This window comes from Acyrthosiphon pisum, chromosome A2 (genome assembly GCF_005508785.2).
Source record: "Acyrthosiphon pisum isolate AL4f chromosome A2, pea_aphid_22Mar2018_4r6ur, whole genome shotgun sequence".
Taxonomy (NCBI): Eukaryota; Metazoa; Arthropoda; class Insecta; order Hemiptera; family Aphididae; genus Acyrthosiphon; species Acyrthosiphon pisum.
Window position 1 is genome coordinate 48,716,817 of NC_042495.1, and position 25,781 is coordinate 48,742,597.

At 31.8% G+C, this 25,781-nt stretch overlaps 1 protein-coding gene across 8 annotated transcripts in view; it reads left to right on the plus strand.

Annotated features, from left to right (window-relative positions):
- The window catches only part of LOC100162918 (polypyrimidine tract-binding protein 2), a 139,003-nt gene that overhangs the window by 23,343 nt on the left and 89,879 nt on the right, over positions 1-25,781 (plus strand). For 5 of the 8 annotated variants that reach the window (XM_029490329.1, XM_029490330.1, XM_008185290.3 and 2 more), the window contains one exon: positions 13,252-13,362. The exons of 2 other annotated variants lie outside the window; for them this stretch is intronic. In XM_029490329.1, the coding sequence (XP_029346189.1) occupies positions 13,252-13,362 (111 nt within the window). Of the gene's footprint in view, positions 1-13,251; positions 13,363-22,749; positions 23,683-25,781 lie in introns of those variants that run through there. One more of the 8 variants, XM_008185296.3, reaches the window with a different exon arrangement.

Genomic DNA, 25,781 nt, shown 5'->3' on the forward strand with positions numbered 1-25,781 from the left:
ATATAAGCTGTATAATATAATATATATAGCTAATATTTTTTATTCGTATTTTTACACTCATGGGCTAGTCCTATGGATTACAATAAAAACAATTAAATAATAATTTTTTTTCGAGAAATAAATGTCCAATTATTATTGAATTCAAATTTACCAAAAAAAGGCTACCATAAAATATGTGCAATAAATGCATGATGCATGATGTTATTATGCTAAAAATACATGCACGAGTACAGGTACTGGGTATAATATTGTAAGACACATTTTGACACGACTTATTATAATTTCTTCTGCGAAGTTACAAAAAGAACACGCCTATTAGTTGATACTAATTAGATTCTAATTTTTCTTGATTACAGCCGCATACAAATTATAATAGCGACACATTATTCTTATATTTCTATTACTGTTTACGTCATTGTTTTCCATAATTAATATTTTAAATATATTGTGAAGAAATGAAGAACTCCCAGGTATGTAGTATAGGTTTTTTTTTGAGAGGAAGTCTTATAATGTAGTTTTTGCTTACCTACACGCGTATTATAGTCATGGTTGTAACACTTTTGCAGATAGTGTACCTTCTTAATCATTTAACCCATCAAAGAATCGCATTGATAAATGAAAATAATATACTAGACAATATAATATATAATAATAATATGAAAACATTTATCTATATTTTATTAAAACATTTTAAACCAATTTATGGAGAACACAAATTCTATATAGTGTTAAAGCTGTCACGGAACCGATGCATTGAAAATTAAAAATCCCTGAAAGAAATACTGAACATATTTTATTAATTTAACACAATATGTATAGAACATAAATAACCTACATTGATAAGTGTTCAGTAGGCATAGTTCCAACTGAATTATACATTATGTAACATTACGTTTATGAAAGTCGTAACTCGGGCAGCTTGTGTAACATTTGTATTTTGTTTTCAAATGCAAATATAAAACCGCCAATAACATTTATAGCTGATAAAATTGTTATCAACTGTTGGGTCAGCTTATTACGTTTTTGACTGAAACAAGAATGCATAATACAGTATAATTTGCCTATTGTGCTATATTGTCTGTGTGACATCAATTTGTCGTGTAGCATAATTTGTATGGGTTACCTACTAGAATATAATACACGGTGGACTGAGACAGTAAACAAATTTCTGTACGACGAGCCTCATCGTCTTTTATAATATTTTTTTTTTTAAATTTGCATTTCATTCGTTGCGCGTTAATCCACGGTTGGAGGTTTTACGCGAATAATAAATCTCTTGAATGCAACGATAAGTTATTCCTGGTTTGTTTGTAGGTATATAGGTACCATTCGGCATTCATGCATTATATATATATACCTATTAAAAAAAACTCTTTTCGGATTTGACAAAAAAAAATGAAAAAAAAACTGCTTTCTTGATGAGGTTTTCCACCAGACATTCAATCGCGTGGGGCCCTTAAAGATTTTGATCACTGGAAAAGTCGAATTGAACAAACGGAACGACGTGCGTTGTAAAACGTCTCATTGTGCGGAAACTAATCGGTTTTCGCGGTGCTGCCGAAATGAATACATTACCGCATTTTTCGATTCGTTTTTCTCTCGCTCCCATCGAAATTGAGCGTTCATAATGTACTTTAAGGTATATACATACCGTAAACTTTGTTTCATCGACTCTGCCTGCAACTCCAGAGTAACACCGTTCTCTTGGCTACGGTTGGAAAATTACCGGTTACTGCACTCCGTCGCTAAATGTTTAGGGGAAACTCAAGCACCGAGCAGAGGTTACATCAAAATACGTGAAATGAAAATATTTCAAGTCTGCGTCTACACTTTAACCGCAGAACCTTCCTGGTTAACCGTTTTCACCGTTTTGACGGTCGTGAAAAATTTTCTAGAAGAACAATTTTTATTAGTTTAGTACTATATTATGTAATATTAACGTATTAATTACCTACTCGTTACGATAATATTTCTTTTTTATTCGAACGTCATATATAGTAGTCTCTTAGTATTTTTGTGAGCATCGCAGACGTATGTAATTGGCTTTAAAATATCGCGTCTAAAGCAGACCTCCCATACTTTTTTTGTTTATTTTAATAATAACTGAGATTGAGGTATACCTATTATAATATTGGTGTGTCATACGATTAAATTAAATGAGACGCGCATCGCGGACTGCTGTGAAGTATTGTCGACGAACCATGTAAATTGTGGAGTTTGCACGCGACAATATTATAAAGCTGCTACAGTCTACCGTTTATTAGTAGGTACTATATTACTACTACTGTCTACCGACCTCGAGGTCACCGGACGACAAGAACGAGTTCATTATTATATTTGTGGAAAGTTGTCATGTGTACTGCGTTTGATGAGTGCGTATAGTAATATTTAGTAATTGTTTGTTTAATACTTAAACATTTTACGTATTTTCAGACTAACTAGATAAAAAATTAAAGAACGATGATAAAAAACGGTATGAAAAATCTAAATTTTGATACCTACTTACGATATTTTACTATGATAATATTATACCTAATATTTATAACATTTCTCGATTTAAATGCCATAATATTTTTTTTTATTTAATTATTATTTATTCAAATTTAGTACAGTTACTTTAAAATTATTTTATTCTAAAACTTGAACCATAGACTATATGTTTATACTTGTATATATTATACTATATAGTATACTGGGTATGTTTGCAATACATTGAACAGATTTAACTGATTTTGTTAGTATAGATATCGTTTGTTTTTAAAATGATTTTATACTACTTCCAATAATAATTTAAAAAAAATTATTTGTCAAGTCAAAAAAAAAAATAAATATAATGTATTTAAATTTGTTTGTTAAACATTTAAATGTATTAAAAAAAAATTAAAATCAGTTGAATTGCATAATTGTTTTCAGTTATATTACACAAATATTATAGTATACGTTTAAATGCAACTGTGTCCTATATTTGATCAACCATGTTGAATCACTGAATTTTATATAATTTCTAGATTGGAATCATAGATATATTTAATAAACTAGATTGCTATCGTAAGCCTATATAATCCTTAGATTTTATTAAAGCTAACAATCGCCATTTATTTCAAAATTTATGTTGGTATCAGTTATTATTTATATTGATAACAAGAACTTCACTGATCATCACTCGTATGATGATAATACTGGGATGGTTGATCATATTTCTGGCTTTGGATAAAATGGGGGAACAACGCATTATAGTATAGTTAACAATCTAATTTATTACATAAAATCTGTGATTGAAATAGCTATGTAATTTTTAAAGGAGTAATTATTTTCCTTTTGGAGTTGTGACCGCAGTCATAATATACCTAACTATAGATTGATAACCAGCAAAAATATCATTTCATGTCATTCACCATTTACATGTTAATCGACAGAGATGTGTGAGTAGTCGACTTGGGAAAAATTCTCGAGTCGGGTTCGAGTATACTTGAGTCCACTTGACTAAATTTTTTTTAATAAATGAAAACTTGAGTACTTGACTTTTGAACTCAATATGACTCGATATAATTCGACTCGTTACCAGAAAAAACAATACTTTCGATAGTAGACATTTACAGTCTTATCAAAAACTCTTTATAATTTAATAATTTTTATTTACAAAAGCAATACATAATAAATTATACAATATAAAACATTAACCAATACGTAGAAATATACAATTTATTATGAATGCTTATTACTACTAAATGCAATACAATACCATAATATGATTGAAATATACCTATATATATATAGGTATTGTATAAATTAAATATTAGTAATTATACATTATAGAATGTTAGAGACTTATACCGAGTATATATACACTCAAATGTTGATAGTCGTTAAGTTTTATCACTTTCAACGTAGGTATACTCTAGTGGTATTACATTTGATTGCCGATTTTAACTGATAATATTTATAAGAAGCAATAACATTGACTATATCATGAAAATGCCGGTTAACATAAACATTCAATTCAGTAGCGTATTACAAGTAAGCTATTTAGTTGTTTATTTACCTGCCTATATAAGTATAATACTTATGATGCGATTGATAAAATGATTTCACTTATTTTCGATCGAATGGAAAATGGAAGTAAGTAGGTACGACGTGATTGTATCAACTATAGTGTCAGCGTTTATAAGATAGTTCCACAATACAGCTTACCGCTATCAAACATTTTTTAAATAAAAAATAAAAAATACATTCAAATTGTATCTCTGTTCTGCAGTGAATAAAATAAATGTTATACCAAGGTATTACTTAGTATAGTCAGAATATCAATTATATATTTGATTTCTTTTAATAACATGCATAGGCGTATAATATATTAATTGTATGTGCAAAAATTATATATCATCTAAAAAATTTAATTATGCCCGAACACGAGTTTGTGTTACCTCGAGATTACCTAATATTATTGTAAGTTTATAATTAACTACCTACACTCAAAGCCATATTTGTAAGGGTGGGAGAAATTCGGCCCCTTATTAATCTTATTTTTTCTTAAATGATTAATTTATATATTTACAAATTCAATTGTAATGCAATTAATTACTCTAGTGAACTCAGTTATTAGGTACTAGTGACGTATACTGATATAATTATATAGTTTCAATTTGTTACTAATTGTAGGTAAGTACCTATACCTAAAACACCCCATGAACAATGGTCAAATACGCATTGCGAATGTTCTATTATTATTTTTTTAAAACTTTTTAAATTTTACTTTGAAGGTCAGGCCTTAATTGCATTGTCTGCACCACAAATGTGTACATAATATTAAATTGCAATGCCAACCCCGAATTGTTGTGGCGTACGTTCATTTTCTGCACTATGGATGCTTATATAAATGCTTGCGTGTGCTTTCTTTAACATAAGAAAAACTGGACTCTTTTTTTTATAACTGCCAATCAATACAATGATGAATACAAACAATATTAATGTTTTTAAAACACTATTTCTGAATTTGCAAAATAAGAAAAAAATGTGAATTGGAATTAACTTTGAAAAAATCATTGTGATTTACGGATTAAACTTGTATTTGGTATTTTGGTAGTCAGCTACCTTAAATATTTGTTTCAATTTAAATTTGTAGCTAATAAAGGCCCCAAAGTAAATAGTGCACAGGGATTTTATTTCGTTAAATAAGTCCCTCTCGAAGCAAGTGAATTTTATGGTTACTTAATAGAATTAAACCGTAGAAGATTTCAAACGTTATTTATTAAAGCATCGCATTAAAAATCGCATCACTGAGTTTATCCATGTAATTTTCATGATTATAGGTATGATTTAGATAATTTGTCTAAGAGTTTTTTATACGAACGTGCGTCATTGTTTATTATAGTTCCTGTTATATAGGGCTCTATTAATTTATTCAGTGTGGCAGTCTACTGGAAAATATTTGAATGACGTTTTGACATATTTTTCTGTCAATTTTAATAAAAACAAAGTTTTCAGTTTAAATTTAAAAAAAAAAGTATATATTTACAATATATATATGTGTGCCGTAAACGAATTTTGTGTAAGGGGAAAAATTATGAAACGTCTAAGATATGTCAAACGAATCAAAAAAACAAGACATGACATTTCTACCATGATTGATGTAGGCACTAGGTATACAAAACTGTAACATTTTTGTATTGTTTAAAATATAATATACGCATATACAAATATTACTATGCCTAGTCTTCAAATACCGAAAAACAAAGCGAGTTTGAAATGCAAGGGTTCAGTATCTTTTTATCTTTCTAACATATGCCAGCTACAACTATTTGTTCGTTACCCATATTTTTTTTGTTAATAATATTCGTAAAAATCTAACAGTAATTGCCACCCATGTGGTGTTTAGCAATTATATTTATATGTATAATATATTATAATAAGCAGAATGGAACACACAGTACGCTGAAAGTGATGTATATTATAAATGATTTAATGTTGATTATAACGTTAATTCGTTTCAAATACATTTTTTTTCTCATTAAAAATAATAAAAGTGAAATACAATTACATTTTATGTGAATTGATTAAATGCAAAATTATTGCGGTACGGTTAGAGTAGAGTTCCTCTAACACGGCGTATTATCATAAAAAATACAATATTAGGTACTATAAAATAATTTAATTTGTGTTATGTGATTTATGCAAATTCTTTCGTATAAATTATTCCAATATGGAATAACTATATAGTACAGAATACTACTATATATTTGAGTAAATTAATTTCTGACTGTCAATATGTTCACTCGTGCATAAAAACCTAATAATCCATGACCTAATGATTATTTCGAATTTCAACGTCGGCTTTTTATCCGAACATTAATTTTTATAAACTGTAAAATTTTGTTGACATTACGATTGTGCAATTGTTTGAAATATATCATATTGTAACGCTCTACTATACTTCGAATTGATTACTCTATGTTTTTCTGTGTATATAAGGTAATACAATTTTCACTCAGTCACATTGTTGCGTATAGTATATGTCATACGATTCATGATAATTTTTAACAAAAAAAATACAACGACGACTACGTGATCTAAATAATTGACGAAAATATTTGTTTAATTGATCTTCGTATATATTTTGTAGTCTTGTAGGTATAAACATGTATATCGAAATATTTTGCAGCTGTAGTTTGTATAATTAAAATTATGTTTAACGAGTTGCTCACTTAATTCCTTTTAGACGAGTATGCGATTAACATAAACTTGTCCTCTCGCTCCGTGCAGTATTCATATTTAATTTTTAGTAGGTATATGGTGGAGTATTTTTTAAGACTTCCGAAATGTATAATACATAAGTAATAAGTATGTATATTTCTACCTGTACGTGGGTAAATAATATGCTCCCATCTATCGTTTTATTTATGTATGACGTGTGGAAAAATTAAGCACATAATTTTATCGTCTCTCGTAAGTATAATATACACGGCTCGTTACTGCATTTATGCAATATAGGCCACGTGAAGTAGGTAGGTAGGTGAGCATGTACGCTAGGCAGTGCGGAATGTAATTCGAAAGACCGATACACGAACGCGTATTTTACCCTCAACTATGGCTTAAACGTTTTACCTCCGGATAAAAAGGGGTATACCGGTGTTTTTCCCGTAGCGTTTGTCATTACATAGGACGAGGTCTTTCGATATTTTTTCTACTTAAACGAGTCTGCGGGACTTTCATGCGATCCTAGCAACCCTATCGCCACCTTCGTTGCTACCGTAAATTCTCTTTTATACGACAATGTCGTTTTGTCGTATAGAATATATAAGCTGTAGCAGGCGGCCTCTTAGACGCAATTTACTTTATATATCCGACGTGCACAATACAGGGGTGGGGCAGTCTCCCCGCCCTTGGCCAATATCCATTAGGTCCTCAGGGACACTGCCGCTGCAGTAGCCCATTGATGACAACGGCTAGACAATGTCTTTGCGAACAACGCGACGGTATTCTCATCTCTTTCAAGTTAATTACGTTTATCGCGCCGATCCTCTTTTGTATTTTTTGTCAACAGGTGGAATTTCCTATTTTAAAGAGAAATGTGTGGAGAGGGTAGGTATATACTTGTTACTCGGCAGTGACGACAATACAACGGTATCGCGTATTGTGCAGTAAGTAATAGAGGAAGTCTCGGCGGTTTATGGTCGTCGTCGTGGGAGGGCAGGTGGCGTTTAATTAAAAGGAAAAAAAATTGCAATGCCTGGGAAAATGGTCCGGCGGGAGGAAACCTTCGGAATGGGCGAGGGGAAAGTTGGTCGGGATTACGGATTTTTAATTAGATACGACGGAGAAATATCTTACGGTGTGTGAGAGCGAGCGCGTTCCCGGTCTCTGCTTGGAGTGCGCGTCGCTCGTATAGTCACACGTTCGGAATTATATTATAATACCATCAGTTATTTATTCGTTCCACCAAAATATTTGTTTTCATTAGGTTTACAATTGATCGCGTAACACTACAATCAGGAGATGGAGTCGGTTTAACTTAAGGGTGATTAACGGATTGTTTATACCTCTGCCGAAAATGTGTAGGTACCTTTCTCGAACAAGCACCACTGGTATCGATAAGTTTAATAATAATAACGCGTTTGGGGGATGGTGGTGTGGATGAACTAAGAGAAAACATTGATCCTCGTTTTTTTATTTTTCGCATACTAGACGGCTCCGAGTTCGAGGGGCCTAATGGACTGGAAAACGTGGTTGTACTGTTCTTAGTATACAATCTCGCCAAACTCCGGGATTTACTACGAAAGGGATTTCGTGAAATGTGTTTTTAAATCACCTGTGTACTAGCCCGTTGTGACAATCGAAAAAATAGCCTGTAAAAAAACAGGTTCGCGGAATAACTCGTTTCCGCCAAAAGAGTTTATATTTTATCTTCTATCTGCAATTATCTTTCCCATCACATGAGATCATGATACCATTTTTCCACTGAAACATTTTTTGTACACAACATAACTTAATATTTAAATTAAGTTATGTTTTTAAGCGCATCTGTTACGCCATAATCTCCCTCGAGAATAACACAATATTTGTCGAAAATTTTTTTATTGCATTTTTAATTAAACGGTAAGCCAAAATACATGAATATCAACAGGCGTGAATCGTATTTTTTATACCCAAGTCTGGGATTATTTAAAATCTCAGTACGTACAAAAAAAAAAAAAAAATAGTAGTTGAGAAAACTGTTTAAATGGTTACCAGGTTACCCAACAAACGTTATTTCAGGTTAATATGGTGATACAATAAATGTATGGTTGGGAGTATCAACATGAATTACAGAGTTGAATGCATGTAGTTAGAATAACTATTGAATAATATTTTAAATAGTTTAATCGATAATTATTATTAATAGTAGAGTGACATATCACGAATTGTTTTATCACTAAGTTTACCCACTTTTTTTGCGAACGCAGAGTATGGTGAAAACGTTATGACACTACAGTTGACTGCATATTCATTGTGGTTTTTCGCGACGTTTTCACCATACTCAGCGTGCGCAAAAATAAAAAAGTGGGTAAACTTACGGAGAATAGAGTTGAGAACTATCTATTATATGAATAGAAGCATTAACTATTGTACGTAGTTGAATTAATCATTAGTCTTAGTTGAAATTACTATTTTATATGGCCAATTGCAATACTGAACAATTTAAAAATAAATAAACTGCTAGTATCCATCAGGAATCGAACCCATTGGCCATTACCATCATTCTCTATATTTTAAAGTTGCTGTAAACTTTTTTTTGGTGATGTGTAATAATTATGTTATTCAAGTTTAAAAATAAATTCATGTGCAAGTTATATGTTCATATATAGGTCCCTATAACCATTTTTTTCTCAGGATAATAGTGTAGGAGCTTTAAAACAATGTACTAAAATTGTTTAATATCAGTTGTGTATATTGTTAGTAAATGTTTTAATGAAACACAAGTAGCATTAGCTTCATCCATGTATCATTATTTTGCAATTTTGTTTGGAATAATTCATTGTGGAAAATAAACTTTGACATATGTATATATATTGGTGCAATTATTGAGATTATTTGAAATGAGCCACTTTTTACAAATTACATAATATTATGTGTGGAAACACTGTGAGTTCCAAACTCATATGATTGGTAACTTGGTTCTTTAGAAACAATAAAGATTTTTTTTGATCAAATGCAAGATTGAACAACGAAATAAAAATATTTATTCGTACCGTCAAAATTTGGATAACTAGGTACCCCTATTAGCAAAAGTTCTAACTCTCATAATCGTTTGGGTAAGGTTGGGTTAGGACTTAGTTTAGGCCTATAATGCCGGTATATACGCAGTAATTCGTAGGGGCGATGGGAGTAGTAGTTAATTTTAATATTTGAAATTTTGAAGTCGTCAATTTAGGACGAGACGACACTGCAGATGCAGGTTTGGTTCAGTGTTTTCGTATTGAATTTAATGTTTTTATTGGTTTGTATGAATCTCGTGATGTTCGAAATGATCCGTCAACAAGTCATTATACTATACCGTATTAATAATTTAATGTCGAATAAAAATTTCAAAAGAAATATACTGCAGCGGTTAATCATCTTTTGTTCGTTGTCGAACTTTCAGAGCGTTTTTCGAGGCGGTGCACTCGTATACCGTTTTAATTACTCAATTTTAATCACACCCGTCGGAAACGCATTTTGAAGCGTTTAAATTTTTAAACGCCAATCGTGTTTCTGTTTATATATACACGTGATTATCAATTATATATTATTATACTATATAGGGCCAGTGAGCGTAAGATATTTACCGAAAGCTTAGACTTATGGTTTTCTCTGTATAATATTTATAAATGGAGGATTCGGCCTATATAGACGGAATTAAAACCCAGATATTAATAATTGAAAACGTCGAATGCGCCATGAAAAATACGAACGGTGGAGAGGCAGAGTTTGATCGATTAAACCGTGATTTTGTGACTCTAGATCTATGACCCATTGATACAATGAATCGTTTGTATGTTTTTTATATAAAGTTTCATGCGTAGGTTATTTACGTTGTAATTGATCTACAAACCGGTTTACCCGTATAAACGGTCACTATACCGCTGTTTTTTTTAATTTTTTTTTTAAAAACTCATGATATTTGATCGAGAAAAAATAATTCACCGAAGGCGTTAACCGTAAAGTTTTTTCAGAGCATTTATAAGATGTTTATCATCATATTATATAAGTCATTTATTCATCATCGCTTCGTTATGTCGAAACACTTAAAATTATTACTATCTTGTAAGCCTTATAAAATAGTATACTCTTCCCGGACGTCCAGTGCAGGTGCATCACACTGGTGCGTTCTATTTGCCTACGCGTTGCGCCTCATCCACACAAAATCAATATAATAATATTGTTTACATTATTGGATTGGAATACACTTTGCGAACATCGACGTTCGTTTATATCATATCCGTGATAAATTTACAATTTTCAATTCGAAGAGCAGATAAAAGTATTATTTGACTTATTTTACAATAGGTTTATGTAGTGTTGTATGTAGTGTTGTAGAATTTTTATTATTTTTTTTTTGCCTAACATCATAAAACATGTATAACTATTGAATGCATTTGGATGGCGTAAGTTACAAGTATATTGTAAAGTAACTAAAATAAATAAAAAAATATGTTCTCAGTGAATGCATCGTACCGTTACGAAAGTCATATACACGAATTTATATTCTGGATAAAATTGTCCCGAAAGCTCGAGAAAAAGGTAATTCTTTTATTGTTTATGCGTAATTCCTGATATATACTGTACATTTCTCTGGCCAATTTAGGAAAATCCTTAGTCTTTTAATTTTCAAACCGTTTTCGTACATTATAGTTTGTGACACATTATAAACCAATGATCCAATTCAATCTCTTCTATAATGCAATGTATATGTTTTATCCAAAAACGTGTATACTGTAAATTTTGTAGGTACATCAAGTGTTTTTAAGGATAATAACTTGGGTTTGTTCATTACCCAATTAGAATTTAAGTATAAGCATATACATACATTTAGTTACCATTACATGAATAGGTATTGTATTTTATTTTGATAAAGTTTTCTTACCTATATGCTGAATTATATCACTGTTAATTGATTTGTAAGCATCATTCTTTAAATTCGAGTTTATACTAGGTATATTGAAATTAATACACCATCAGTACACATTTTTTAATTAAATAAATAGGTACATATTATACACTTTTTGCAAATTTGAGGGTTTAAAATAAATTGTGAAATGTTTAGGTGTTCTTATCTGTGTGTCTGTAAAATATATTATGAATATATTGAATAAAAATGAGTTGTTGTTTTTATTTTATTACTTTTGCTGATAGGATATTTTTTTTATTTAAGTACCACTAAACTATACTTTTTAAAAAATAATTAGTTTTATTAGCTTCGTTTGCATTGTTTAAAACAAATATATAATTTTATTAGATACTAATTTTTAAATTGATTTTATTATTTTAAATAATAATATAATAAACTCTACTTGATTATTTCTACTTCATTCAAAAATATTTTACTGTAAATTGAAATAATTAAAAATAAATCAGTGTCTTGATTTTTTTTTGGTTCTCATTTAAGTAAAATACATCATAGTCTTTATTATATTAGGTACTGAATATCTGAATTATTATTGTTTCTTTTGTATTCTTAGTCAAATTATTCTACAGAATTTACAATTTGATAACAAACTTAGTTAAAGTTTTATTGTTTAAGATATTAATCAGACAATAATTTTAGTTAATTACGTAGGTACATGGGGGTTTACCAAGGTTCACCCCATTTGTTACTTGAATATCAAAATTGTTAATTAAAATTAGATTTTTGGAATTTTTAAATATACTTAAAGAATTTATTTTTTTAATTCTTATGTTTTTTTGTACTACTTAAGGGTAATCCTGTGGAGATGCAAAATATTGATTTTCAAATTCCATCCTCTCTTGTTTACTGTAAACATTCTAAAAACTTTAATGTACCAGAATCAAAATTTGAACCAGTTGATTTTGAGTTATTTACCTTCTGTACCTACTAAAGATAATATTTTCATGATAATGGGGTTGAAAAATATTCATCAACATTTATAATTTGTAAAAATGGTCCAAGTATTATGAATACTTGATCCATATAAGGTACATCTATTTTATATTTTTGTTAAACCATGTTTATGGACTGTAATAATATAGGTAGCTTATAATATTATTATCCTTAGTATAGACATTTTAATAACTGAGAAATTACTCGTTCAAATATTGAATTAGGTACATTAACATTTTCAATAAAATTACTAACTAAATAACTTACAGTAATGAAGAAGGGTTCTCATTTTAAATGAGAGTTTGTATTGCCACCGAATCCTTCTTACGTAGTACAAACAAATTCAAGATTTCTAAATATGTATTATGATCTTTAAGTATATTGAACATTTTGAAAATCATTATTCAATGAAAAAATCGGTAAAAGTATGATTGGCGAATCGCCATCTATATTGTATAAAATAAAAATATAAACCATTAGGTAGTTATATATATTTTTTGGTTTTTAGGTTTATTGTTATATAGATTTTATGTGTCTTAGTTGTCCCCTGTATTTTCTGTTTAAATGTTACGTCACCATTGGTAAATTTGGAATACTGTATCCTTCCTCTAAATGTTTACTTATATTATGCTTGGAAATACTCCATTTAAATTTTTATTGTTTCGTTTTTGTTTCAGGTAAGCAATACAATGGATATGTTGACTTGCCAATATATAAAACTCCCTGCCGAAGAATCGTCTTTGCCAAATTTTTTCAAATTCACACCGTATGTCCCTGGATCCCTAAAGGTAAATTTCTCGTTTCTGCGTTTTGTACAGTGCAGCTGCATTGTCATGATTATAATATGCTTTCCGTGGAGAAGCCGAGTTTCCGTTGGCTTCGCCGTGAAACCTCCACGGCTAAAAGCCGCACGGGTTATTAAACTTTTCCTGCGTGCAAATCACATATAAGAATCCGCCGGCAATTACTGCGGTTACCCCCTAAGTGCTTCCCGGACATAAAATCCGTAATTGAACACGTTCGCGATCGTGTAACCGTTAGTTTGGCTGGGCAATAACATGATGCAGCCAATGGTTATAAAGGTATCTGTGTGTCCCTTCCGCTGACTCTATATCATCTTGTTTAGTATATATATATAGCAGCCTATTTGGAGCAGATCTCGATAAATTTAATGGCAAATAGTTTAATACGTACACGTGTGCCTCCGTATAACTATATAGTTCACCAGTAGCTAAAAACGTTCCATCGATTATTATATAATTAGGTAGGTAACCGCCATATATATATATATATATATATATATATATATATATATACGCGCACGATGGATTGTATAATTATTATACGTAATGTGCAATAAAAATGCCGCTAATTTGAGAAGTCATTTAACGATTTATATCGTTTCGAGTTCATTCCATTTCGGTACATAATATGTACGAGGCCATTTGATTATTTAGTTACAAAAGTTTAGTTGAGATTACATCTGTATAGGTATATTACGTATCGCACAATCTCTATTATTTTTGTCACGTACAAATTGAATAGCCCATGCATGATGTACATAAATATTATGCATGCAATGTTAAACGCTGTTTACATTTTGACTTTTCGGGTAAGTATGTTTATTATTTTGTTTTAGTCAGATAAAACGTTATTTGAGATAGTGAAATATCAGTATAAGATGTTATAGGGTTATTCTCAAAGAAAATTACAATCAACCATGAGTGTATTTTATTTAAATAATTGTTGACTTTTGTTTTCCATTAATTATTATAGTATCTTTGTTTTTAAGCAACTCAAAAAAATGCAATCGATATTTATTACGGTTATGATAAAAACTGTCAGTTTGATAATATTTTTTCAATACATTTGTTTTGTAAATGAACCGTTGATTATTATACAAAAATAATGATAACGATGATTAAAAATCATATATATTCAATAATGTATTATAATCATATAATCTGTATTAACTTAAATAAAATCCTCGTGTTAAAATAATAAATAACAGGGCTTTCATAATAATCTCCCCTAAAGAATTGTTTCAGCCATTTTTATAACGTGATAAAAGTTAATCGTTCTAATTGAATTTTTGGTCTTTAGAAAGTCCCAGTATTGTTTGTCCATTACGATAAACCTTTTATTCTTTTTGGTTTTCATCAAAGTTCTTTTTTTTTGTTAGGTTCTCTGTCGTTGTAATCTGGATTTTCATTAATTAGCTAATAGAAGCCAAGGTCGGTTTGTTACTTTAGTTTTTCTATTTCGGTCCATATAGTGACTATAGATCTGCTGCAATGTCCGTTAATTTATAATATAATTTCTATTCCCAGCGTCATTTAGTTTGTCAACCATCGAAATTAAACCCTTAATTTTCTTTAGAAAAAAAACATCTCCAGGACGTCAAATGATGGTTTTACTGAGCTTGCATGAAATAGTAGATTTATTTTTTTTTGTATCGGTATCTATTGTATTTTCCTGTTTTGTTATATTATGTGATCTGGAGTGAACTTCGATTGTCGTTTTTCATTTTATACCTAGATAAACGTTGTAAAAATTGGAAGGTATATGAGTGTGTTAGAATTTAATAAACATATCATGTAAATACATAAATAGTTAATACAGTTTTCACGTTGTAAATTGTTATATCATATTGCTACTTACCGTATTACTTACTATTACCTATAAAATTATCACTACTACTACTAGTTTATTTATTTTTTATCAGAATTGTCGAACCGGGGGAGGACTGCCTATGTTTTGCTTTCCCGCCGGTCCGCTATCGTTTATTTACATAAAACAAGAATTAATTAAATCACAGCATATACCAACAATAGTTAAAATAATGGTTTACAGATTTTACAGTAGTTACAACTACTATAACTACTACTAATATTACTACTATTACTACTACTACTAATAATAATAATAATAACGCAATATGGAGTGGTAAATCAGGTATTTGTCCTCGAGAAGTGTAAATACTTCATCTAAAATTGTAATTTGAATGTAATCCTTTTACATTAAGATGATAACTAAAACTCCGTTAGGGGGTTTTCTGAGTTTCTATTTGTATTAATTTCATTTTACCTAAGTTAATCTAAGTTCAATTTTTATCGTGATTTTGAATTCGTAAGGATATGATTGAGTTTAGTGTTTTGCATTTAGTTTGTTCTAATTACGATAATGTACCTACAATATCATAATATGATTATATGTAGGTATTAGGTAATATTAATTGTTAACATTTAAAATCTTATTTAGAAAACAATATTCAATTCGCGAATTATTTTTAACTGTTGTATCAATATTTTCTTTTTGAAAAATATTCTAAAATAATTTAATTTTGTGTTTTTTTTCGATAATAAACATTATTTTATTGTCGTCTTTTTTAAAAAAAATAGTATTTATATTGATGTGTTTATCTAGTGACCCACAATAATAATAAAAAAATGATAGTTTATAGCTCAAACAATTTTAAATATTAGGTAGGTACATTATATAATATTATGTTCTGTCTTAAAGGACTTAGCTGTGTACTCAAATGTGGCGAGTACCTATAGTTCTTTCAAATGTTTAATATTCTTTTAATACATTTCAAAGTCCAATTTGGTTTTTTTTGATAGCCTGTAATTTTAATATTATCAGATACCGCTAAAATAACAAACTGTATTTAATATTTATAATATACACTGAAGCTGAATTTATTAAAATTGATAAGCCTCTAATTCTAAGAATATTTTATATTTTATAGGCATATATTACTATTAATAATGTGGTAGTATTATTATTTTTTTAATCCTAGCATAATAATCTAAATCATTATTTTTTGTTATAATAACCAATTTTATCAAAATTATTACTTCTAATTATATTATGTAAATATAAAAAAATTGCGTTTGAAGGATATATTTTTGTCATTTTTGGAATATTGTAATATCAACTTATGAAGAACCATGAATCCATTTTTCAATCTTTTTTAATAAGAACAATTTGTTAATCTACTTGTATAAAAAAAAATTCTAAAATATCAACACACATCTTTGTAAGATTACTAAGACTAATGGTTTCATCGCTCATTCGCTTCACTCGAAATCTATAATATATTATTTTGTACCAATATAAAACTTTTATTTAAAATAATAATATTTGTTAATGAACAGTTTACAATGTTCATGTATCTTAAGTTATTGTAGGTAGTTCAAATATTTTAAAACCATTCCAAGTTAAAAACTAAAGTTAACTTAATCCCTCCATCCCTCCGCTCACCGCTCCTTCAAAAATAAATTACAGTCGAGTTTATTGGGACTAAACTGTGAGTAAAAATTTTAACCATGTTAGAAACTACCCTTAAAGATGAAGATTGGAGCAATCAAGGTAATACAAAACATACATAAAATAAATAAAACCTACACGAAACGTAAAACCAATTTATTCATAAAATCTCCTCTCGAAATCTTAAGTTGATGATTAATTATTTTTAAATACAATTAAATAGTGGTTTCAAAGGATTTAAATTACGCTGACTTTGTACTTATGTACCTACTTCTTGGTACATGTATACCAAGTTGTCTAAGTCAATGATTTTACCTAACAAGTGTTAACGATTAAATTGTAAATTTATAAAAAGTAATATTATACATTGTATATGAAATGTAATTTATTTTTACATTTAACGTGTTTCCCTTATTATATTATGGTTCTCCGGAGCGTTCGCTACAGTTTATTATGAGTAAAATTTATAAGTTCTCCTAATCCCTATTTTTTTTATACAGACTGCGTGATAAATATATATTTGATGAATAATAAAACATGTATTAAATCGGGAATCAAATTATTGAAACCTTTAAAATTAGATTTCAAACATTGCTCAACCAACTCAACCTTGATTTTAATGATTCCTTTGAGCTTCTGTGAAACTTAATTTTCTTTTACAAATGGTGGTAGTATTAAGCGACGGATGCTGCTTGTAGCCGTGCATTTTTAACAATCATGACTCGACAACGACTCAATAACTCTGTGTTTCGTCGTTAAAAATAAATTAGGTTCCAAATTCCATTATGAAATGTCGGGAAATTCGTTTAAATTTTAATAGGTAACAACCCTACGAGCTACGTAGCGCCTGTAACGTGCACATTGTATTTAAGTTGAAGTATATTAAATAATTTTCGTTTCTAGTTAGTGGAATATTTTTATCCTTTTTTATTTTCATTCTCCTATATTATTATTCAGAGAAATTAAAATTAAATATTCTTTACATTTTATATAATTATTCCTTTGTATTTTTTGACCTTAATTTGAACACTGTAAACCCGTTTCAAATGTATATATTACCTGATAGTCTTGATGATTTACCTAACCCAAAAAACTAAGGAAAATTATACGGATTTAATTAAAAATGTTTGGCGAAATTGAAATGGTTGACTGCAGAGTAGGTACCTATACAAATTATTATTGAATATTAAATTTCAATCGGATTCGTGGAGTAAAAATTGATTGGTTTTTTCTTTTATGTCTGCAAATGTATTTCCCTTGTAAAGCAACATTTTTAATCGGAAAAATTATTATTTTATTGATTATCTGTATTTGCCGTAAAATGTTTTTTATAGTATCAATCATACCCATAACGTAATTTAAACTGTGTCGACCGTATTTAAGTTATGAATATCTCAGTGTTCGGATATGAAAATGTTTTCGATAAAACAAAATGAATGTTGACGACGCGTGCTTTGTATATATTATGGGTAAATTAAATTATCCACCCTAGTATATGATATATAGTATGTATATTATATACATATGCACATGGTGCATGGAACGAAATACGGTTGAATTATCACATGATGATGTATACCAATTATGTTAATTAGATGGTAGGCCCTCGGCCGAAAAGTTTGAATACTTGTGATTCTGATGGTGTATCGATTCTACATATAATATCTTAATATGACCGCATAATATAATACCTTCTTCTTCTTGTCGTATAGGGCTTCATATTTCCTTCTTTTCCAGAAATTTGTATTGCCTTGTCTGAAATTTTTTCAGTTGTCATAAAATCTTCTCTTCTGCACATATTCGGTAGTTGTGAGCAATATGTATGCAAAGAGATGGTCTGCATCCCGCAGCTCTCTACCGTATTCGCATTTTCCTCCTCTTTTATTCACCATTTTTGATGTCCTTCCAGTTTCGGTTTGTAATCTATTTATAGTGTCTTCCATGTCGACCATGGTAGGTGACTTCCGGGTGGTAAGCTTTCCTTCGGGTCATTTCATAGCTCTGAATTATACCTTTTCATTTCTTCCTTCCATAAGTATTTCTTGTCACTTCAGGTATTTGTGATAGGCTACCTAGTTGTTGTCTTCAGAAAAATAAAAGATTTATATTATGTCTTATTGTTTTGTTTTCTTTACTCTTGTTGCCCCCTTTTGTCTTATTGAAGGAGGTGCTATCCCGCATAGTACTTGTACTTTTTTAACTGGGGTTGGTTTCAAGCATACCGAATTAGTCTATTAGTTATATTTAGGGCCACTACTTTCTTATCATGGTCTGAGTTTTCCAATGTAGCAAGAGTATATACACCTGACATGTAACATAATGATAGGGCTGTCGTTCTGAAGACATGAGCTAGGGTCTGCGCCCCATTGAGAGCCAATTAGTTTCATAAGTAAACAGTTTCTTGTTCCCATTTTATTTTTGTGTTTTCACAATGGCTTATGTCAGGTCTAGAAAAAGGTTAACACCTAGTTATTTTGATTCATCACATACCTGTGCCTTTCCAATTAACTCTCAATTTTCGCTTATCATCTCTATTTCGTAAGTGGAAGGCTGTTATTTGTGTATTTGCTGGATTTTGTTTGTAATATATGTAATTATAACATTCGTTCATATTATTAAGCACGACGTTCAGATTCTCTTCCAACTCCTCGAATGTTTCGCCCTGTGTAGTAATAGCGAGGTCATTAGCGTCTATAAAATGTTTCATTTGGTCCACAACTGATTGATTATTAGTATATATATTAAATAAGATTCACTAAGATTGACGCTAATACACTTCGTTGAGGTAATAATAATATTAATATAATCCATAAAAATCCATTATTTTGTCTTCTCCGTCTGCTTTTATTGTTTTTCAGTGATACAAAAAAAACGTCTATTTATAATATACCAGCTATACAGTATGTTTTGGGATTGGGGAGTGGCATCCCTGTAATAAGTTTTTGTATTTTTACTCGGATTTTATAGTCATATAATATAATATATGGTATAAAAAAATATAAAACAATTAATAAATTACGGTTGTAGAGGTGATCATAAATTAATGACCGTCTTGTATTTCTGTGAGGAACCTATAAATAATATATAAGTGACTGATATGCATCAAATCTTCTTCGCCGAAATCCTTAATCCTCTGAAAACAGGTGACGTGAATTTCGTCCTAGTCGGAAGTGACGAGATTTACGTTTTTTTTATATATCATGTATTATTATTATTTTTATCATCATATAAATTATAAAATACCATAGTATTCAATCAATATGGCGAAAAAGCGGTGTCGCATGGTCTGCTTGACTACCTACGTACCGCATAGTTTTGACAATCAATAGTACCTATATTATCTATATCTGTGTTCTGCAATTACTTCGGAAATAATAGCCATGATTTCATCAATTCGCTATTATCAATAATTGGCGTCCACAAGTCACGACGGCCTAAAAAAAATTAATTTACCTATTTTTAATTGAAAATTGAATTTATAAAATTAAATAGTATCTCGAACATTCACCCCTAAAAGTATGTGTCTTATTTTTAGCATTCCCGGTCGACATTGTGGTGCCGAAAATTATATTTTAATGTAATCCGTTATTTCATATTATAATTATACGTACATTAACGTGGTGTAGTAAGTTTTTGGTAATAAACATTTGGCATGATTAAAATAATATATCAAAATCTTAAAAATCAACATTAAAAAAAAAATAAAAAATCAGTACAATTAAGATGTCAATGCTCATAAGATGTCCTTACGTGGGTACCTATTAATAATCATACATTATGCACCCATTAAATTTTATTGAAACCCCCTATAACAGGGTTGGCAAATCCATGGCACGCGTGCCCGAGATGGCACGCGAAAGGATTTTGTGGGCACGCGAAAATTTTTACTATATAAATTATAGATTATAGACTATAGGTAATAGGTAAAAATATTTTGAGCATATGGCTTTTATCGGTCATTAACGATTATTCAATTTTATCTGTAGATAATTATTTAGGTCCTAAACTAACCTTTTTATACATAAATTAAACAATCTAATTATAATGTAACAAAATATAATTTGTTTCATGGCATGCTCTAAAAAAAAAAAAAAACGCTAATTTTGGGCACGCAGTGTTCAAAAGGTTTGCCATCCCTGCCCTTTAATATTAAAATATTGTTTAGTATTTATATAATAACTTTAAGTATAATATCAATGCATACATAAATATTTGTTCTTTCTAAAACCAATCTTATTAATTTGCATTTTTGTCCTTGAAGATTTTGGTACAAAGATTTGTTGTCCTTAGTTTTTCTAATACCACAGACACAATCATTGTTATAGTTACGACCGTAGTTTCTTTGCAAATAGTATACAAATACGTTCCCCACTATTTATAATATTATCTATTATCCCTATACAGTCGTCGGACGAGCGGTTATCGTTTTATTTTTGAGGTCAAGTCTACTCTAGTTCAATCAGTAACTACTCACATCGGTCCCATGTGTAAATAAGAGCAAACGTTTATATCTTAATAGTTAATTATATAACGCACGATGTCAAATGTATAACGTCCGCTCATAACTCACCACGCCGATAATGAAGGATGCATTTTGTGAGGATTGAGTATCCGTCATCGATGCCCTGGGGCATACGCGTATATGACATTTAGGTAAATTACTGTAAAAAATGATTTTGAATATTTTTATAAATGCAATTTGTAAAATTATTATGAACGATCTGTTAAAATTTAAAGCAGTATACTCTGGTATATACTTTGATCAGCTCGTATAGGCAAGTATTATAATACACGTATGTACCTACACACATACTATTAAGTAAACCCGACAAGTGTAAAGCGAATATTATTTGAATTGTATGCAACCGACAGGAGGTCTATACGTAGGCGCTTTAGCAACAGGCCGTCTGTTGATTCAACCTGTGTGTATAATATCTGTTGAATATAATATACGTATATATTAAAGGTACGGTGGTTACCCATCACTGACGTTTTTCATTGTACGTAACGATTTTTTCTTAAATCTTGGGATTAGTCGTTTATGTATTATTAAATAACGCATCTATACCTATATAAACAATATATTTATTTATTTATATATATAAGCTCGTCGTTGCACTCTGTTTATTTGTCGTCGCTAGTGTTTAAGAAACTTTTGTGTAAACGGTCATTTGTTTAAAAGCTGCAAATCTTGAAAAAATATTCGTCGTGAAAGGAAAAAAAGAAAGAAAAAAGAGACATTGTGTACCTACAAACTAAAAGTGCAAATATATCAAACTTCAATAGGAAAAGTTTGAATAGAAACGTTAATAAATATAAAGAACAAGAAGAACAAGAAGGAAGAAAAAAAATGTTTTCTGTTATGACGGTTTTCGGAGGACCCGCGAACAATACTTTTTTATTTTCTTGCCGATTGTCGACGGCCGTCGCGTCGTATTCGTTTAGTCGGATAGCGGTGGCGGGTTTAAGCAATCGCGTTTTCGTGCCGTGCTCGGAGGAAAGTTCGCTTCATGTTGTGTTATGTCGCATTATAATATATTATATTATACAAATTTTTATCGCAATAATTGCGAACGCATTTGTTTTGGTTAATAACCTATTATCGTCAGACTAACAAACACACACACACACTCGCGCACACCCCACCTACACTTCCACATATTTCTCACACGCATTCACTAATACGCGCGGAATCACCAGGTGGGTGTGCGGTGGCGGAGTGTTCACCGTCCGTGTGTACGGGCGTCCCGCTCGTGTGCGTTTGTGAGCAAATAGGTACATGCCGCGGGCGGAGAGCGCCTCCCCGCCACCGATGGGCGTACCTGTGTGCTCGTCGCATGGCGCATGCGCGCAGGTCGGCTCGTCGTCGACGCCGCCGACCGCGGCACACACACCGGACCCCGTTCGGGCCGACGCCGTCGCGACCAGTGCGATCAGAGTCCGCATCAGTACCGGATCTTCTCCGCTACACTCCGACGCGCGCGGCACACACCACTTTTTCTCTTTTTCGTCTTTTTCGCCTTTTTATTTTATTCTTTCCCCTTTCGTTTCTCGTTTTCTGTCCACGCACGCAAACCCAACGGCTAGCCCTCGCACAAACACTGAAACACACACACCGCATACACATCAACAAACGCAAACGATATCAGTCGCCCGCCGAGAACGTCCAACGTCCACGACCACGAGACACCGGACAGGTGCTTTATCACGGTACTCTGCAACAGTATATCACGGTTTGCATAGTATACTGATAATATATTAAAGTAACATTATACACGTTCGCGCACGAGTTCTAAGCGCGACGCCGACAGCCGCAGCCGATGCGATCGTCCGGTTGACGACGACCGGCCGGTCTAGTCCGCTGCGTACCCGAAGCCGCCACCGCCGCCACCGTGTTTGCCGCCCGGCGGGCCCCGGTCAACGCGCCATCAGCAATCACGTACTGCTACACGTACCCGGGGGCACTGCACGTAGCCGGAGAGCAACAGCCGCCGCCGTTGCGGACTTGTTGCGCGCACTGTTGCTCGCCCGCCGCCGCCTGCACCACTGCCGCCGCCACAGCCACAGCCGCCGCATACCACCACGTATATCAGCACCAGCATCAGCCGCCGCAACCGTTGCACCAGTATCAGTTAGCCGTCGCCGTGACGCCGCAACCCAAGACGCCGCACGTCGGTGGCCAGCTGTACCACTTGCAGGCCAACAACACGTATCACCCGCCGCTGCACCAGTTTCAGCGACCGGCGCTACAGTACGCGGAATCCGTCACGACGGCACCACCGACGGCCACCATCGCTACGCCGGCAGCGGACGCCGTGCAGGACGACGTGGAAATGGTGAGTGTCGACGACGCCACCGGGGCGAGACTTATATATTATGCATTATTACGTTCATGTGTCGCCATCGTTTTTTACTCGCTCCGTCCTTGCGACTGAAAATTCTCTGTTGTCTGCCCGTCCGTCCTTGCGCCGTGTCTGTCTGGCTTGCCGACAATCCCTACCCCTTTCCGGCAAACGGGTTTCTACACTCTCTGAAAAGTTTTGAAATCCCGAAACCGTTCCATACAATAATACCGTTTAAGTTCTGCGACGTGTGATATTGCAGTAATATTATTGCGTATACGAGTTATATTAATTAATTAATTAATATTACTTATTACTCGCGATTTTTGGAAATCACTATATTACGTGTGGGATACTCGCGCATCATAATTTACATTTTAAATACATTGGAAATTTTGTTAGTTTGTTTGTCTTTTCTTTGCGTTCGTTCGTTTAACTTGGAAGATGCGCTGTCGGATATATTTCGCCGGATGATTGACGAGGAAATCCTTCTCTTTTAAATTCGTAAATATTTACTCGACGATACTTTTTTATTTTATATCACTCTACCTTACAACAATATGGTATAGAACTGCGGTAACATTTATGTGTGCTCGACATTCATGAATTTTGTATTTTCAATAAGCCCACGGAACTGCACTTTTTGCGGCAGAATTGTGAAAACTATACACACTCGGTCATCGTACATTTTTTATTACCTCGGAATCGAAATTTTGATGTAAAACCGCTGCTGTGGCTGCTGCTACTTTATATATATATATATGGCGAGCTTGAACAAATTCTGCAGATCACATCAATTGTGTTAAATAATAAATTGCGTATTTTTATTGTTATGTCGTTCTTTTGTTATCATTTGGCATACCTACCAAAAAGTTTTAGAAAATATGTGATTTTTAATTCAAATGGTTGATTTTGTTTGGACAAATAATAATTAATGTATTTACCTAACGCAACACATTTGTCTCGAGTTGATTTGTTCAAAACGCTCAAGCTTCAAAATATAATAAGTGTTGAAGCTCATCAATACCTTCTTGAACGTTTGGTTTTATTTAAAAAATATTATCTGATGGTACATCGTACATGTATACCCGCAGCAGGAGAAATGGCACGATCACAATTCAATAATGTTTGTTATCAAAGCGATTATTTCGACTTTACAGTTTTTTCGCACGTTATTAATTTAATATAACAATATAATGTTGTGGAAAACGATGGTGCGTCTTTCGAAATTGGAATTCCACGCCTTTTGAGAATGTTCGCGTAATAAAACTATACGTGTATATAGTAGTATTCTCGTATTGTTGGTCGTTCAATATTTAATATTAAATCTCTTCGATTCTCATTGTGATTATTCGCGTTTGTACATAGCTGTTGGGATTGATATAATAATATTTATTATATATGTTATATGTGTATATATGTGTGTGTGTGTGTGTGTGTGTGTGTGCGCGCTCGCGCGCAATAATCCACCGTGTATATACGTTTTTAATGTAGGTAACGTTTGATATCTCGAAAAGAGCCTCCATATAATAATTTGCTTAATAGTGATGGCGGTATAGCGTTGTTATCATATTATGTCATTAAGTGTAATCATATGGTGTAGAGTAATTCTGCAGTATAGTTATACGTCTAGAGTGTATAGAAATTAATATACCCAACCTACACGTGCACATATTTTTTTTTTAAAAACCACGTAATAATTTTGATTCTGTAGGGGCGGCAGAAAGGGTTGATCGGATAAGCGATACCCTTATACTTTATATGTATATACCTATACATAATCATATATTATATTATGTTGGTATAATAGCGCGAGGTCTGACAATTCGCGTGCGGTAGGCGGTGCGGCGGGCTGAGTTAAAAAATTAGTTATCGTAAGTAGGGATAAAAAAAATTTTCCCTTGGGTGACGCGTGAAGTTGACGTTTTTAAAATTAAAACGAGATCGATGCGCGATGGCTGAGGTAAAATCAAACGTCGTCTCTCCGAGTGTCCCGGAGTCTCTATTTTCAATATTTATTATTATTATTTTGTGTTTTCCGTTTTCCGTTTTCTCTTAACTATACCTCACCCAGTGCCGCATTTAGACATTTT